We start from the raw sequence: 13552 nt of genomic DNA, 5'->3' as shown, positions 1-13552 counted from the left end.
AGAACATAGCGGAAAAGATCTTCCGCAAATGGGGCCAGCCTTGCTGTGATCTTTTTGCCACCCCTATGAACACCAAATGCAGCTCTACCTTGCCCTAATCCCCCTTCCAGGGGAGACATTCAGAGATGCACTTGTTCACAATTGGCCCTCGGGACTTCTTTATGCCTTTCCCCCCGTTTCCCCTCATATCAAAAGTCATTCAGAAAGCAAATTCCTTGGGAAGCAAGATGATTCTCATTGCTCCATATTGGCCTCATCAGATTTGGTTCCCCTTTCTCGGGCTTCATCTACTGGAGGATCCATGGATTCTGGACCCATTTCCAGACCTGCTGGCACATATATCAGGAACACTCCATCCCTCTCTCCACACCATCAACTTGACAGCTTGGCTGCTCCACTTTCAACCTTAGTCAGACTTCAGGATTTCACTCCAGCAGTAAAACATATCTTGATAGCCTCTCATAAGGTTTCTACCAGAAAACTATATGCTAATACATGGAAAAGATTTTCTTTCTGAGTGCAGACCAGGAACATAGACCCCTTCACTGCCCCAATCTCTTCAATTTTGGATTTCCTTTTGGAACACTTCCAACAAGGTTCAGCTGCTGCCACAATTAAAGCCCAGCTAGCAGCTATCTCAAATTTCCACTTAGGACAGCATGCACCTAACTTGACATGTAGACTGTGTAAAGCCTTTTTGAAAGGCACTTCCTTATTGAGACCTCCATTTAAGGAACCTGTCCCTCCTTGGGACTTAAACTTTGTTCCATCGCACTTAACCTCACTACCCTTTAAACCTTCATCCACTTGCAATCTAAATTTCCTCTCTTGGAAAATGATTTTTCTGGTAGCCATAACCTCAGCTAGATGAGTTTCAGAGCTACAGGCACTTTCAGTCAAACCGCCTTATTTGATCTTCCATAAAGACAGGGTTTCTCTTCGAACTAACCCATCCTTTGGACCTAAGATTTGTTCCCCAAATTTAAAAGAAGGCTGTGATAAAGACAGAGAGAGAGATAACACAAAAAAGCATTAGGGATACTTTGTAATACTTCCAGTCATAAAAGTACCACAGATATGGTGGCTAGAACTAGTACTGGCATTATAGCCTGGCTATTACTTTGCATGCATCATTGTTACTCTTTCTTATTTTAATCTGGTCTCTAGTTGTGAACCAGATGTTACAAGGAGTAGGTGGACATGGAGTATCATATGTCAACTAATATGACAACATGAAGATGATGTCATTGGGACACAGCTATAGCCACTTAAACAGTAGTCTAAACAGGTGCCCCATACAACAGTTAGTAGTCATGTACTATGACATATGTCAGAAACTGGTACACAGCAAAATATGCTGCTATGAGGCATGCCCAGGAAATGTCCAGGAAATGGCAGGTAGAACTGGTTCTGTCAGGGGACTTGGAAAGGACAATACATGCAGTATGCTTGGTAGGCAGACCAGTGCAACATGTACAGGTGTCAGATCTATGGCAATGAATATAATGATGGAAGGAGCCAAACTCACATGCTGGACAGACAACCAAATGTGGGGGTATATTTAATGTTTCCCATCCAGTTATCCAGGTTGCACTTAAAAAGGGATAAAGAGGTACTCTGCTTGTCATGGAGAGGGAGTCTATTCCACAGATAGGTGAGTCTCTGGGACACAAATCTGTCCCACCAACAAGTCCTATTGGTGTCACAGACCAGGTGGAGGCCACACATGTAGGTTACTCGAGTGGAGCTTGACTTGCAGATATGCACCAGTCCCATCAAGGCAGGGTTCGAGATTGCCTTGTTTAAAGAACATTTTCCTTTTCTTTTATGATTTTCAGCTCCTGGTGAGATTAAGAATAACAAGCTTGTACCTCTTTATCCCTTTTTAAGTGCAACCTGGATAACTGGATGGGAAACATTAAATATACCCCTGGAATTCCATCCATGTCCCGACTGAACATGGGCATCAGATGTTGACTTGTCTAAAACACGGGCTAAACTCTTGGCTAGGCTTATAAGGGCCTCAGGGCCAATAATTCCCATGATCCTATAAATCAAATGTCCCACATTTGGCTGGGAAGTTAAGACTAAATTACAACACATGCACCTGTCATGAGCATGTACTATAAAACTGTGGAGCACTTTCCCTAACTTCCTTTTTGTATTCCTCAGTGGTGCAAAAGGCAATGGTGGCTCCTCTTCAGGTCGCTGTATTGGTGCTCACCAGTGTGGGTGATGCCCATGGCAGCACTTAATACCTTGAGAAAAGCAGTGGCAGGCATTTAGCGTATACTGGTGACCCTCATAAGATTTCACTAATAAGTGCTCCATAAGTACAGAAAGTACCGAAAGATTCATGACTGATTCAAGAACTACCTGGAAACTTTGCTACAATCATCACTCTCAGAAACCATTACAGCTTTACAGGTCACTGTATTGAAGAAAATGTTAGCACATTTACAATGACTCACATAGTAGGTGTCACATGATACACATCAGTAACCATCAAGGCATGACAGTGCATGATGCCACCAAATCGTGGCACATAAATGAATGTCATGACAGGATGGTATTTGAGGTGACTGATATGATGGCCTGATGGTATGCAGACCTTAAAAGCCAGATCTCATGGAATCATTCCTCTACAGTGCCTCTAGAGGTTGTAACGCACCCACTTCTCTGCAGGATTACTGACCAGCCCAGACATATGCAATGCACTGCTCTGTTCTTCATGCTTGTGCACACTTGGGCACAAGCCTAATAGAGTAGTAGTGATCCAGTGCACATTGCATAAAACATGCAATTCAAAGGTAGTTACCATTAATTGGCTCCAGCTTTTTGCTACTGAGAATGTCAGTTATGTCAATTTGACAAGTAGTCGTAATAAAGCAAGCAAACAATTGAATTTTCTTCAACAGAGCTGAAATAGTGATGCCTTGCCATTTATGACTGTGAGAAAACAACTTGGATTATTTTGTCGTGTATAAAAATTAAAAACAATTTGTTTCACAAGTGCTATTGGAAGCAGTGGTAAACAACTGTTACAGACTCAAGGGTCAAGCAGTAAATCATCAGTCGTAGTGAAAGATTTGCTAGCATGTAGAGACAGAGTCATGTCAATACTAGTTTACTGTGATCACACTGATGACAGGTGGTAAACTATCAAACCCCTTAATGTGATCTCGATACAGTCATTTCCTACTTGTGGCAACTCCCTGGAAATTTATTAAGAAGTTTTGTCTCATTTACAGGTAAGCAACACATTACTGTCCCAGAGTTTTATGTTTGCATATGAACAATGCAATAAACATGAACGAACACACACACACACACACACACACACACACACACACACACACACACACACACACACACACACACCCCCCCCTTCGGATACCTTGGCCAGAGTCCAAAAGACTTGCTCTCAGTAAAGGTGGCTTACTCTGGTGTAAGGCCTATAGTAAAAGTGACTTACTCCGGTGTAAGGCCTATAGTAAAAGTGACTTACATCGGTGTAACGCCTATCTGTAAAGCAAGGCTAAGGTGGAGTAAGTCACTTGCACCAAGATCATGTCTCATGGAATCAGGCCCTTAAATCTACAGTCCTGAGTCAGCAGCTGGTGTGAAAATCTACGGCAATATGGAGAGGAGAACTTTATTATGTGCAGTACCAGGCTACAGTTGTACATAACATTAATAAATTACATTCCAACTCTGAGACTTGCTGGTATCGCAGTGCATAATAATATAAGAATGCCAACCACAAAAGAATCGCTTACATATATTTATTTGCATTTTCATATTTCTCTCTCTCATACATATGACAATATATCAATAAAATTTTATATTACATGACACTTATCAAAAAAGTGAAAATGTCATAGATCTTAAAAGCAGAAACAATAAATAAATCATGAGGATTAGTTTCAGTATTGTCGTATATATGTTTTAACATAAAATATCACATATGCAAATATCACATAACTTAGAAACATAAATAAATATATTATTTACTTTACATTCAGCATTCATGCTTGTACCCATTTTAATATAAAACAAATAATTTTGTCACAAAAATACATTTTATGACAATTATAATTACAGAACAATTAACTGTTCCTATTATTTACTGTGTCACCTCTATAATAGAGGGTTGTTATTTATGCATTGTGTTAAACTACAAAAAGTAGTCTCTTGGTTACATAAGTGCAGTGCAGCCTGTTAAATACTTCATACATTTTAATTGATCGATACCTACTCCTCATACAGTGTTGTGCAAATTTAACTCTTCATTGCTAAATACCTCAATTTGTTATACATTCAAAACACAGCCATCTTTACAATATCATATCAACAGGTGACAGCTGCTCTCAAGTAGAAAAAAAAACAGTGCGTCATCTGATATGGTACTTTTATCCAGGTAAGCTCACCTTCCCAGGCAACTCTGAGTTGGGACAGCCTTCTCAATGCATGGTCTCCTAAGTTAAACTTCTCAGCGTACCCCCTCGCACCATAATGGTACATGTGTTGTAGCAGCCTTCTCAAGGCATGTTGTCCTAAGTTAAACTTCTCAGCCGCAGTGATTTATAATTTATACGACTATCTGGTAATAGGTTTCAGCACTCAGAAATGTTAACATGACTCAAACATAAGGAGCAGGTTCTAAACCTGAGACTAGTGTTAGAAATACAGGAGAGATTCTGTACTTCCTCCATGAACCATAAAACGGGTCATGAGTCTTTAACACTATGACATACTGGGAAGGGAGAGAACTTCTGTCTAAAAGTATGAACCTCATAATCACTAGACTTCCAAAGCTTACAGTGTTTATTTCCCACATTCCACTTCCCCTATAATGGATTCTTGAACAAGGGTAATGAAGACGTGAGTGAAGAGTCATACAAAACCCCAGTTAGCAAAACATTTATGCTATAGCTTAAATAATCATACTGCTTTCTTTATAATATATAAATAATAAATAGATAAATATGAGAACTGATGCCATGATTCTTTTATAGTGCACATACTATGTAGCAGATTTTTTTATTTGTCCGTGTCTCTGAGAAGTTTTGAAAATTTTTCACAAAGCAAAGATACCAAAGTATGTATGATCTGCAGATTCATCAACCTTGGAGATAGGGTCAGTATGTGTACGCAGGAGGTCACCTTTGCTGAGCCTGAACACTGCTCCTTGATAGATGGGTTGAGACCAGAAACCATCTGCACAAATTGATTTTGTAGCCCCAAAAAGTACCATATCTTTTTCATATTCATTAGAGTAGCGCATTACATTATGGCTTAACATCCAGGGCTTTTTGCTGTTGTATTCTTTCCCACTGAAGACAACCTGGGAGTAAACAAAATATAGTCCATCTGCTGGTATCAGCAAAGCATTTTCTGACAGCTTCATTCCATTCATCAGGAAAGCATGATCCCTATCTGCAGACCAGAGTAGTTTATCACCTTCAATTTCAGCTGTAATAAAGTCAAACAATTAAGATGGGTAAATATTCAAGATCTGAGTAGGCATGAAAATTACTTAAAAACTTTAGACCATGGAAAGGTAGCAGACTCACAATATAGATGGCTTAAAGGGCACCATCTGTTACTTAATGACAAGTGCATGAATGAATAGATGATAAAGAAATCATATTTCACAGTATGACTGGAAAAATAAGCTGTATGGCTAACCATGTGTGTGTAGTGGACAGATGAGTAAGAAAAAATAATAATAGGGCTGCAGACATGGATGGATGTTACATTTTAAGGTGTGCAACATTCTACATAACCTCTTCTTAAGAAATGATTTCCAGTGACGTGTCAGATTTTTTACCTCAGATATTGACAATATTTCTACTACTAACACCAAAATACTATTAAGTCTGATCATTAGAACTATATAGTTGCATGGATTTTCTTTCTGGGTGGATATCTCAGGTAGGGATGTAGTAAAAGTGTTTATAAGCTAGCACCTGAGAAACCTTAGATTCCATGCATTTTAGGATGAGAGAACCTGCAGCCTAGTCCACTGACAGACACGTGTTAAACCTATCACTACAGGTACTCACAGTGTAGAAATATAAGTAGGCATTTAGCAAGCTGGGGAATAAAGGAACATGTAATGGAATCCAAGAGCTTCCTTACCTACTAAATGTGCTGCAGGAACCAAGGAGGAACTGCCAATCTGTTTTAATGAAAAAGGCACCTCTGAAAACACAAAGAAAATATGGCTGTTAATTTTTGTAACATTTGTTTTCATTAAAACTGCAAAATATTAATTTCACATAATCAGTCATCCTGTCTTTGTCTTGCAACATTTATGTCAGCATAACACCTACTGCTATCTGTAAATGACAGAAGTGTACACTACAGCATTGGGTCAGTCACCCAGTAATCAACTCTGAAAGTCTGGCAGAACATGTACTACATTTCCTACCATTTTCATGGTGAAGAGTTTACCATGAAACCCACTGCGATATTCCAGATAGTTTCAGCATTAGAAAATTAAACAATGTATATAAAAAATTATGTATAAACTCTTAGGCTGTAACTGCTAAGCTATTAGGTTATAGCAGGTTAGGTGTGATATTCAATTCTCTCCATCCATCTCTCTCTCTAGATATATATATATATATATATATATATATATATATATATATATATATATATATATATATAATAAAATACATATAAAAATCAGTGCTCTTTTTATATAAAAGCGTATCTCCATTTCCAAACAGTTATCAGCACATTACTGAAAGGTGATAGTATCTAAACATATTATTAATCTAACATAAAGTGAATTTAATAGCAAGCACTGATGATGTTGTCCAGACTTATGTATTTTAATTCAGAAAGTGTGACAGATAAAAATGTCATACATGCAGGTTCCTCATACTTGCCTTTGGGAATAGCAGTGGATATGATCAGCTCTTCACTGAGTTGTCCAACCTGAAAGAATAGAAAAAAAAATCCATTGAGATGATGTGTCAGTAAATTAAACTAAAAATTCAGACTGTGTAGTTTCAATAATATAATTTTTTTTTTTACTTTATATTTCTCCTCCAAGTATATGCATGCATTTGGTGTTGCTTCAGCACATTTGCATGTACAAGCAAGTTAATTCCTCACTCTTAATAGCTGGATCAACTTAAAACAACTACATTGTGTCTCTCTCTGTTCTGTTCTTTTCTGACTGTCTTTGACATAGTGGCCTCACCATTCAAAATCTCAGTTAAAATCTACTTTTTTCATTTCTGCTTCACGGTTATATATAAGGCAAGCAGCAATGACAAGAGAGTTCATAACAGACCCACAACTAGAAGTGTATTATAGTTGGAAAATATGCACTGAATGAACAAGCCCTGTCCAAAGCATAGAATGTCCAGTGGCTAGGACTCCAAAAACATTTAAAATATATATCAGTTTAACCTGAAATAATTTGTTTTAATTTAGGTGGATTGGAACTTTTCAAGTTAGATTAGCATGCTTAAGCTATCTGAAAGCTAGAAACACAGATACTGCTGTTAGACGGAAGGAAACATTCTGCACTATATATAAATATATATATATTCTGTTTGGATAACGCTAAGTGATAAGCGTGAATCAACAAACCCACCCAATATACTGAAGCAGACAGTGAGGACAAAGCAGTAACAGAATATATCCGCTGATTAAAAGTAGAATCTACACCACTGAATGCAGTTTTGTCACTTTTCAGAAGGGTAATTTTTATATTACATTAACGAGCACAAATCAAAGCAGTAATTTGTATGTGATGAAAATGTCAATAAAAAGCAGTGAGCAACAATTTTTGTTTTGGCAGAAAGTAAGAATCATCTGGGAGGCCTCACAATGCTACTTCATGATATATGTATAGGAAGCTCAGAACAGAACTTCACCTCATTATAAGATACCTGATTCTTAACATTCCTTCACGTACAATGCACCATCTTCCACTGAAAGCTTTAGATAAATTAGGTTTTAGCTGTCTGTCACCTACATTACTTAACAGTAAGTCAGTATATTGTTCTCAGCATGTCTGTGATTGAATAAATGGCAGCACACACTAAGTCTTAGATGTTATCCTTCTTAAAATATTTTATAATAAAAATCACTTTTGGTACAGCTTAGTAAAGTATTACTTTTATGAATGCTTGTGATTTAAAGTATATCATAGACTTCGAAAAATATATAATATGCACATGATTTTCATATTACAAAGCTACCATTATTATTTTTTTGAAGACGTTAAGTGAGCACTAGATGAGGAGATGGGGTTATACCTATGGCACAAATCGGAGAACATATAAAAGATGTTTGTTTGACAAGCTAATAAGTTGCTGGATTACAAATAAAGGGGTACCCCTATCTGTTTATAAAGTACAAAGCATGCATTTTAGTGGTCATGGTGACAGTGGAAGGGAGTCATCTTAGAAATCATTAACCTTTTAGCAATTCCATATAAGGCCTTCTAGAAGGACTGTTTACAAACCATTACACATTGATTTGTTAATTGTGTGTGTTACACAAGGCTATAAAGTGGAAGCATACTCAGTTTGAAATATAACCAAGACAATTAGGCAGTGTGAGTATTAATATGTATAACACAGCTTGCACCAGTATACACAAATGCTAAGATTATTGCAAACTACATCTTACAGGAGGAAGTAGAAAATGTTCACTAGTGCTATGGATAGTTATGGGACTTTCCATCCAGAAGATAGTCACAGTCATTGCATACAGAGGTGGTAGGGAAAACACAAAGGAAATGTTGAACTGAAAAGAAAATGTCAAGACATTATTTTTGGCAAAAGGGTAGTTATGATATGAGTTAGAGTGAAGAGACACTTAGTGATGGGTGGGAGAATGAGGGTGGAAAACAGAGGAGGAAAGTACTGAGTGGAAAAGAAGAAACAAGAGAAATTATGTGAGACAGTGGTCAGCAGAAAGAAGTAGGTGACGAGAGTATGAAACAGAGGGGTGAAGAAAATGTGCACTGCTACTTGGGAATAATACAGGTTTGTAGGAATTCCACTGCCACTTGGGAATTATAGCGGTTTGTAGGAATTCCACTGGACATGACATGAAATAGATGTAGCATTCTAGACATCTTACTAGAAATGTAAAGGACAGAATGATGAGGAACTGTAACATTTAAGGAACCTAGAGGAATACTACTACATAAAAATAAAAGAGATTTAACTGTAGATTTTTCAACATGGTAAGAGAATTAGCGCAGGAAAAGGAACATAATTCTTAAGACCAGAGAATTTATGCTAAAGAGGCAGGTAGGCAGCTGATTAAAGTCACTGAAAAGATGAGTTAAGTTAAATCTGGTTCTAAGAGGAAGACAGGACTCGACAACCTGCCCATTTCTTTATTATTTCCATATTATCAAATGCACCAGTTTAATATGAGCATTTTTCAAAATGTCTATTTTCTTTGTGTAACTCCTTTTGATATTTTGTACAAAGAATATACATTTCAACTGTTATATTTCACAGACACTTCAAGCAGTCATTCAAATCAACATAAATTCAAATGCAGCTCTTCTGCAGCTTATTACTTTAACAGGAAATGTAACTAAAACACCACACCCCTTGCCTATATTTGTTATGAAAACGAAGAGCAAAATAAATTGCCATAACAGTATCAGAGACTGTGAGCTGTTACACCAGCAGTATATGACATACCTGCATCAGATAACAGTATTGAAGTAATAATGACATTTTTGTAGTCTAATTTTCTATAGGAGGCCATGAAGCAGGCAGTTGAGGTATATAGTATACCATTAGATTGCAAAATTGCATTTTTTTATACAGACTAACAAGTACCTTGTAAACACATTCAACATATTATGACAGGAGAAGCTGAGAACTGGCTAATTGTCTGAAGCTGTCATCTTTTCCCAATGGTCTACCAGAGGCTGGCACATAACAGCTTTTTATTCTACAGTGAATGGTGTTAAGTTTTAATATATTTGTGGCTGTATTATTACTGGTTATATTATTTCTATAGCTGTGGTTAGAAATTAACAAATAATGTCTACATACAGACAAAACAAAGGACCCCCAAATCATTAAAATTCTAGAACTTTCAATGTTGGATTGAAATCAGGGTTAACATACCATGTACCCAAGGAACTATCCATTATAAACATGTCACTTTAAAGTTACTGGAGAGGAAAACACTTCTACTGTAAAGCAGAAAAAGTAGAAATGCTTCAGTTTAGAACAGCCAGAAGAAGGGGAAGAAAACAAATAAATAAAGCTGCAGTTAAACAGAGCAACTAAAGTGTTCATAAGTGACTTGGTACTAAGTTTCAGAAGGAAAAACAAAAGCAAACCTCTTACCTGTTTTCCATCTTTGGGTTTTGGCAGGACTTGAAAGTATAACAGTGTTAAGATAACAGTGGCTGTAACAAGAATCAGAAAAGCAGCAATGCTAATCCAGGTCCAGCAAGGTCTGCTGCGTTTAACTTCTCTGACAACCATAACTCCTCCTTTCTCCATCTCACAAAGCATGTTTTCAGCACTCATGTTCTCTAATAGTAAGATCGCTAATAGTTTCCTCAGAACGCAAAGGTTATTTTATTGTTTGCTGCTTTATTCTGCTTCTGTCCTTCTTATGAGTGCATGTTATTTGATGTTCTAATTGTTACTAAGAGAAATCTGTCATATTTTATAAGTGCCTGTAGGAAACCCCAGTGACATCAGGGAAAAGGAACTAGAAATGAAACAAGAGGCAGTGTTGTAGGAAGAACAAAAGTAGGCTGTGTGTGTGGTTGTGTGTGTGTGTGCGCATGTGTATGTGAATGTGTCTTACTACTAAACAACTAAAGGCATTTTGCATTAATGCTTGCTTTCGGGTTACATTCTTTTAAGCAGATTTCTCTCCTGCATTACATAGTTTCACTGTGTGGGCTGAAATGGAGTAATAAGAGTGCCATTAAGTTCTACCTTGACTTTTTTTAAATTAACATATATAAACATACACAAAAACGGCATTTTTCAAAGTCTTCCTCTCACTCACCTACTCTAGGAAAACTCCATTTTGTTAACATTTCATCTTCCCACATGAATGTAGGATAAAGTTATTTTTATTCCACAACATGAAAAACTAGATGAGGTAGAAAGACATTTTTGATTCCAGAAGTGAATAAAGAAATGAGATCATTCTTGGCTTTTCCACATTGAAATCACCACCCCCCCCATCTGAATTTAGTGATTATTAACCCTGTCTGAACACCTGAAACATTGAAACACTTCATAGAAAAGTACCTACAACTCCAACAATACTGACAATGTTACCTCACTTGTCTCTGTAAATCATATGTGTTCTCTGCCTGCCTTCTAAGCTCCCTGCTTCATCAGCACCCTCCACTTAAATCAATCAGATCCATGTGTACAGATGTCTACTTTGCTTTTGCCTTTACTGTTGTAATCTGTTGCAAACAGGTACAATTCTTTCAGTGAAATAATAGTTTATTAAATATTCATTTTCCTGACTCAAAGATTTCATTATATTTTGTGTCTGCTGGATTCTTTCTCATAATGATAATAATAATAATAATAATAATAATAATAATAATAATAATAATACGTTTGGGAAGGAACTCATTGGCTACTTTAGCAGTCTTGTGCGCATTGTTCTGACTCTGTCTGTCTCATCAGTATTTCATTCAAAGGTAGTTTAAAGACTAGTGAAAAATCAGTTATGACCTATACTCTCACTGCTGGATACTTTAAGCAGCAAACTCTGTAGTTGGTGAGGGACCCCCTGCTCAAGGTAGGAGTTCACAGCCAGAGGTGTTCTGAGCTTTTGTTAAAAGTTGTGTGAAGCAAAGGCTCCAGAGTGTTCTCTGTCCTGTAGAATTCAAAGGTTAACAGCAGATATGAGTAGGCAGGTTAGGGTCAATATGGATGTAAGACTTGAGAAGTGGGACTTTATTATTTCAATTACCTAATATGAATCTGCTGACTATTAAACCTAATAGTGTCCCATGGCTCCTATAATCCTGCTGAGAGCCTGCTGTATCCTAAAATTCAGCTTAAGGGATGTAAGATTCCATTCTCTGTACTTAGGTCCAATGACCCAGTTATTTTATGATAGTACATTATTCTCTCTATATAAATTCCGCATTGGGGTCACAAATTCAATTCATTTTTCTGGGGCCACTGACTATTTGAATTCTGTTTGGAGAGTCATTTTAAGTCCATTAATCCAGCAGGCTCCCACTGCTGTAGTAGTAATCTTTCCAGGACCTCTGGTTCCTTTGATCTCACAACAAGTACCACGAATAGCTTCTGCTACTCCTAGCTCTTTTACCTCGGTTGGTCCCCCTGAATCTAGTAGTTCTATTAAAAGTTCTCGGGATCCTTTAATCTGAAGAGATGTCCCTGAATTTGGTAATCCTGCTGCATGGTCACTACTGCCCTTCTTATTCCTCAAGGGTTGTTTCTGATGCAATAAATATTTAAATGATGTTAACATATTACAAAAGGGGCTAACACAGAAAAATGATTGGTTCCAAAGTCATGGCCTAAAACTAAACACAAAAAAGTGCATTATTATACCTGTTTACAAAGAGGAAGTCCCTGCAAATTACAATATTGACAGACACCCCCCCCCCCCAAAGCTCAACCCCATGGTGTGAGATTTGGGAACATAGGTTGATAGCAATCTAAACTTTGATCACCTTGTGTCCACAGTGGTAAGAAAAGCCTTCTACACTGCATATTGCATAAGTAAGGGGATTGCATCAAAGACGAAGGATGTTAAAACTCCTCTGTACTCAACCCTTATCAGACAACTAATAGAGTACAATGGTCCCTTTTGCATGTACCTCACCAGACACCTGCAGCAGTTGGAGAGACCACAGAGGTTTCTCACCAAGAAAATTCAGGGCCTCCAAAACATGAACTACATGAAAAGACTGAAAGCCCTGTCACTGCTCACTGTATTCTACAGGCTGCTGAGAAACAATTTGTGTCTGGCTTACAGAGCAGTCTCTGACTCTGCCCTAATGGAAATGCTGCACATCCACAAATCAAATGAGACAAGATTCACTCACTCCAGTGATCTTGGCCTAGCCTGTGACATTAACAGAACATGTTGGAGAGACAGATATGTCTTCCAGAGATTGCCGCTCCTCTGGAATAAACTTCCAATTCATGTGAAGCAGAGCTCCTCAATAATGCTATTCAGGTGCAGCCTTGACAATTGGATGGGAGACTGTAAATTCTTTCAGGGGATGGTACCTATGTCCCTCATGGACAGGGGTAGTCAGTGCTGATCATAGACTCACTTTGAAAATAACAACCGTCTACCCAAAGTCAGTTAGGGAACATGGATATATCATGGCTATGCTTGTAAAGGCCCTAGGGACATTAGTCTATGAACTTCCTATGAACCTATGAACAGTCTGTTAAACTTTTTATCTTTTCATTTTAACTCATTGACTTCACTTGTTGACCTGTGGAAGTTGAGAATCTGCCAGTTGTCTGAAGCTGCCATTTTTTTCCCAGTAGTTTGCCAGCGGCTGGCACAT

At 37.6% G+C, this 13552-nt stretch overlaps 1 protein-coding gene across 1 annotated transcript; it reads right to left on the bottom strand.

Annotated features, from left to right (window-relative positions):
• Positions 1-4041: 4041 nt before the first annotated feature.
• LOC122810561 (lymphotoxin-alpha-like) lies at positions 4042-10671 on the bottom strand. The gene is made up of 4 exons (XM_044082141.1): positions 10356-10671; positions 6837-6951; positions 6145-6207; positions 4042-5475 (listed from the first exon to the last, which is right to left on the bottom strand). Exons 1-4 carry the CDS (start codon positions 10539-10541, stop codon positions 5081-5083), a joined length of 759 nt encoding a protein of 252 aa, XP_043938076.1. The 5' UTR covers positions 10542-10671; the 3' UTR covers positions 4042-5080.
• Positions 10672-13552: the final 2881 nt, after the last annotated feature.

The sequence above is a fragment of the Protopterus annectens genome, chromosome 9.part0, assembly GCF_019279795.1.
Source record: "Protopterus annectens isolate FY-2018-M chromosome 9.part0, PAN1.0, whole genome shotgun sequence".
In the NCBI taxonomy this organism is placed as follows: domain Eukaryota; kingdom Metazoa; phylum Chordata; order Ceratodontiformes; family Protopteridae; genus Protopterus; species Protopterus annectens.
This window is presented reverse-complemented; position numbering and strand designations above follow the sequence as displayed.

What these genes read in the sequence shown, in the direction of transcription:
- LOC122810561 (XM_044082141.1), bottom strand. Translation starts at nt 10,541, where the DNA reads ATGAGTGCTGAAAACATGCTTTGTGAGATGGAGAAAGGAGGAGTTATG. An exon ending in AACCCAAAGATGGAAAACAG is followed by an intron (nt 6,952 to 10,355) that starts GTAAGAGGTTTG and finishes CTATTCTTTCAG; the next exon opens with GTTGGACAACTCAGTGAAGA. An exon ending in TCCTGCAGCACATTTAGTAG is followed by an intron (nt 5,476 to 6,144) that starts GTAAGGAAGCTC and finishes ACTTTATTACAG; the next exon opens with CTGAAATTGAAGGTGATAAA.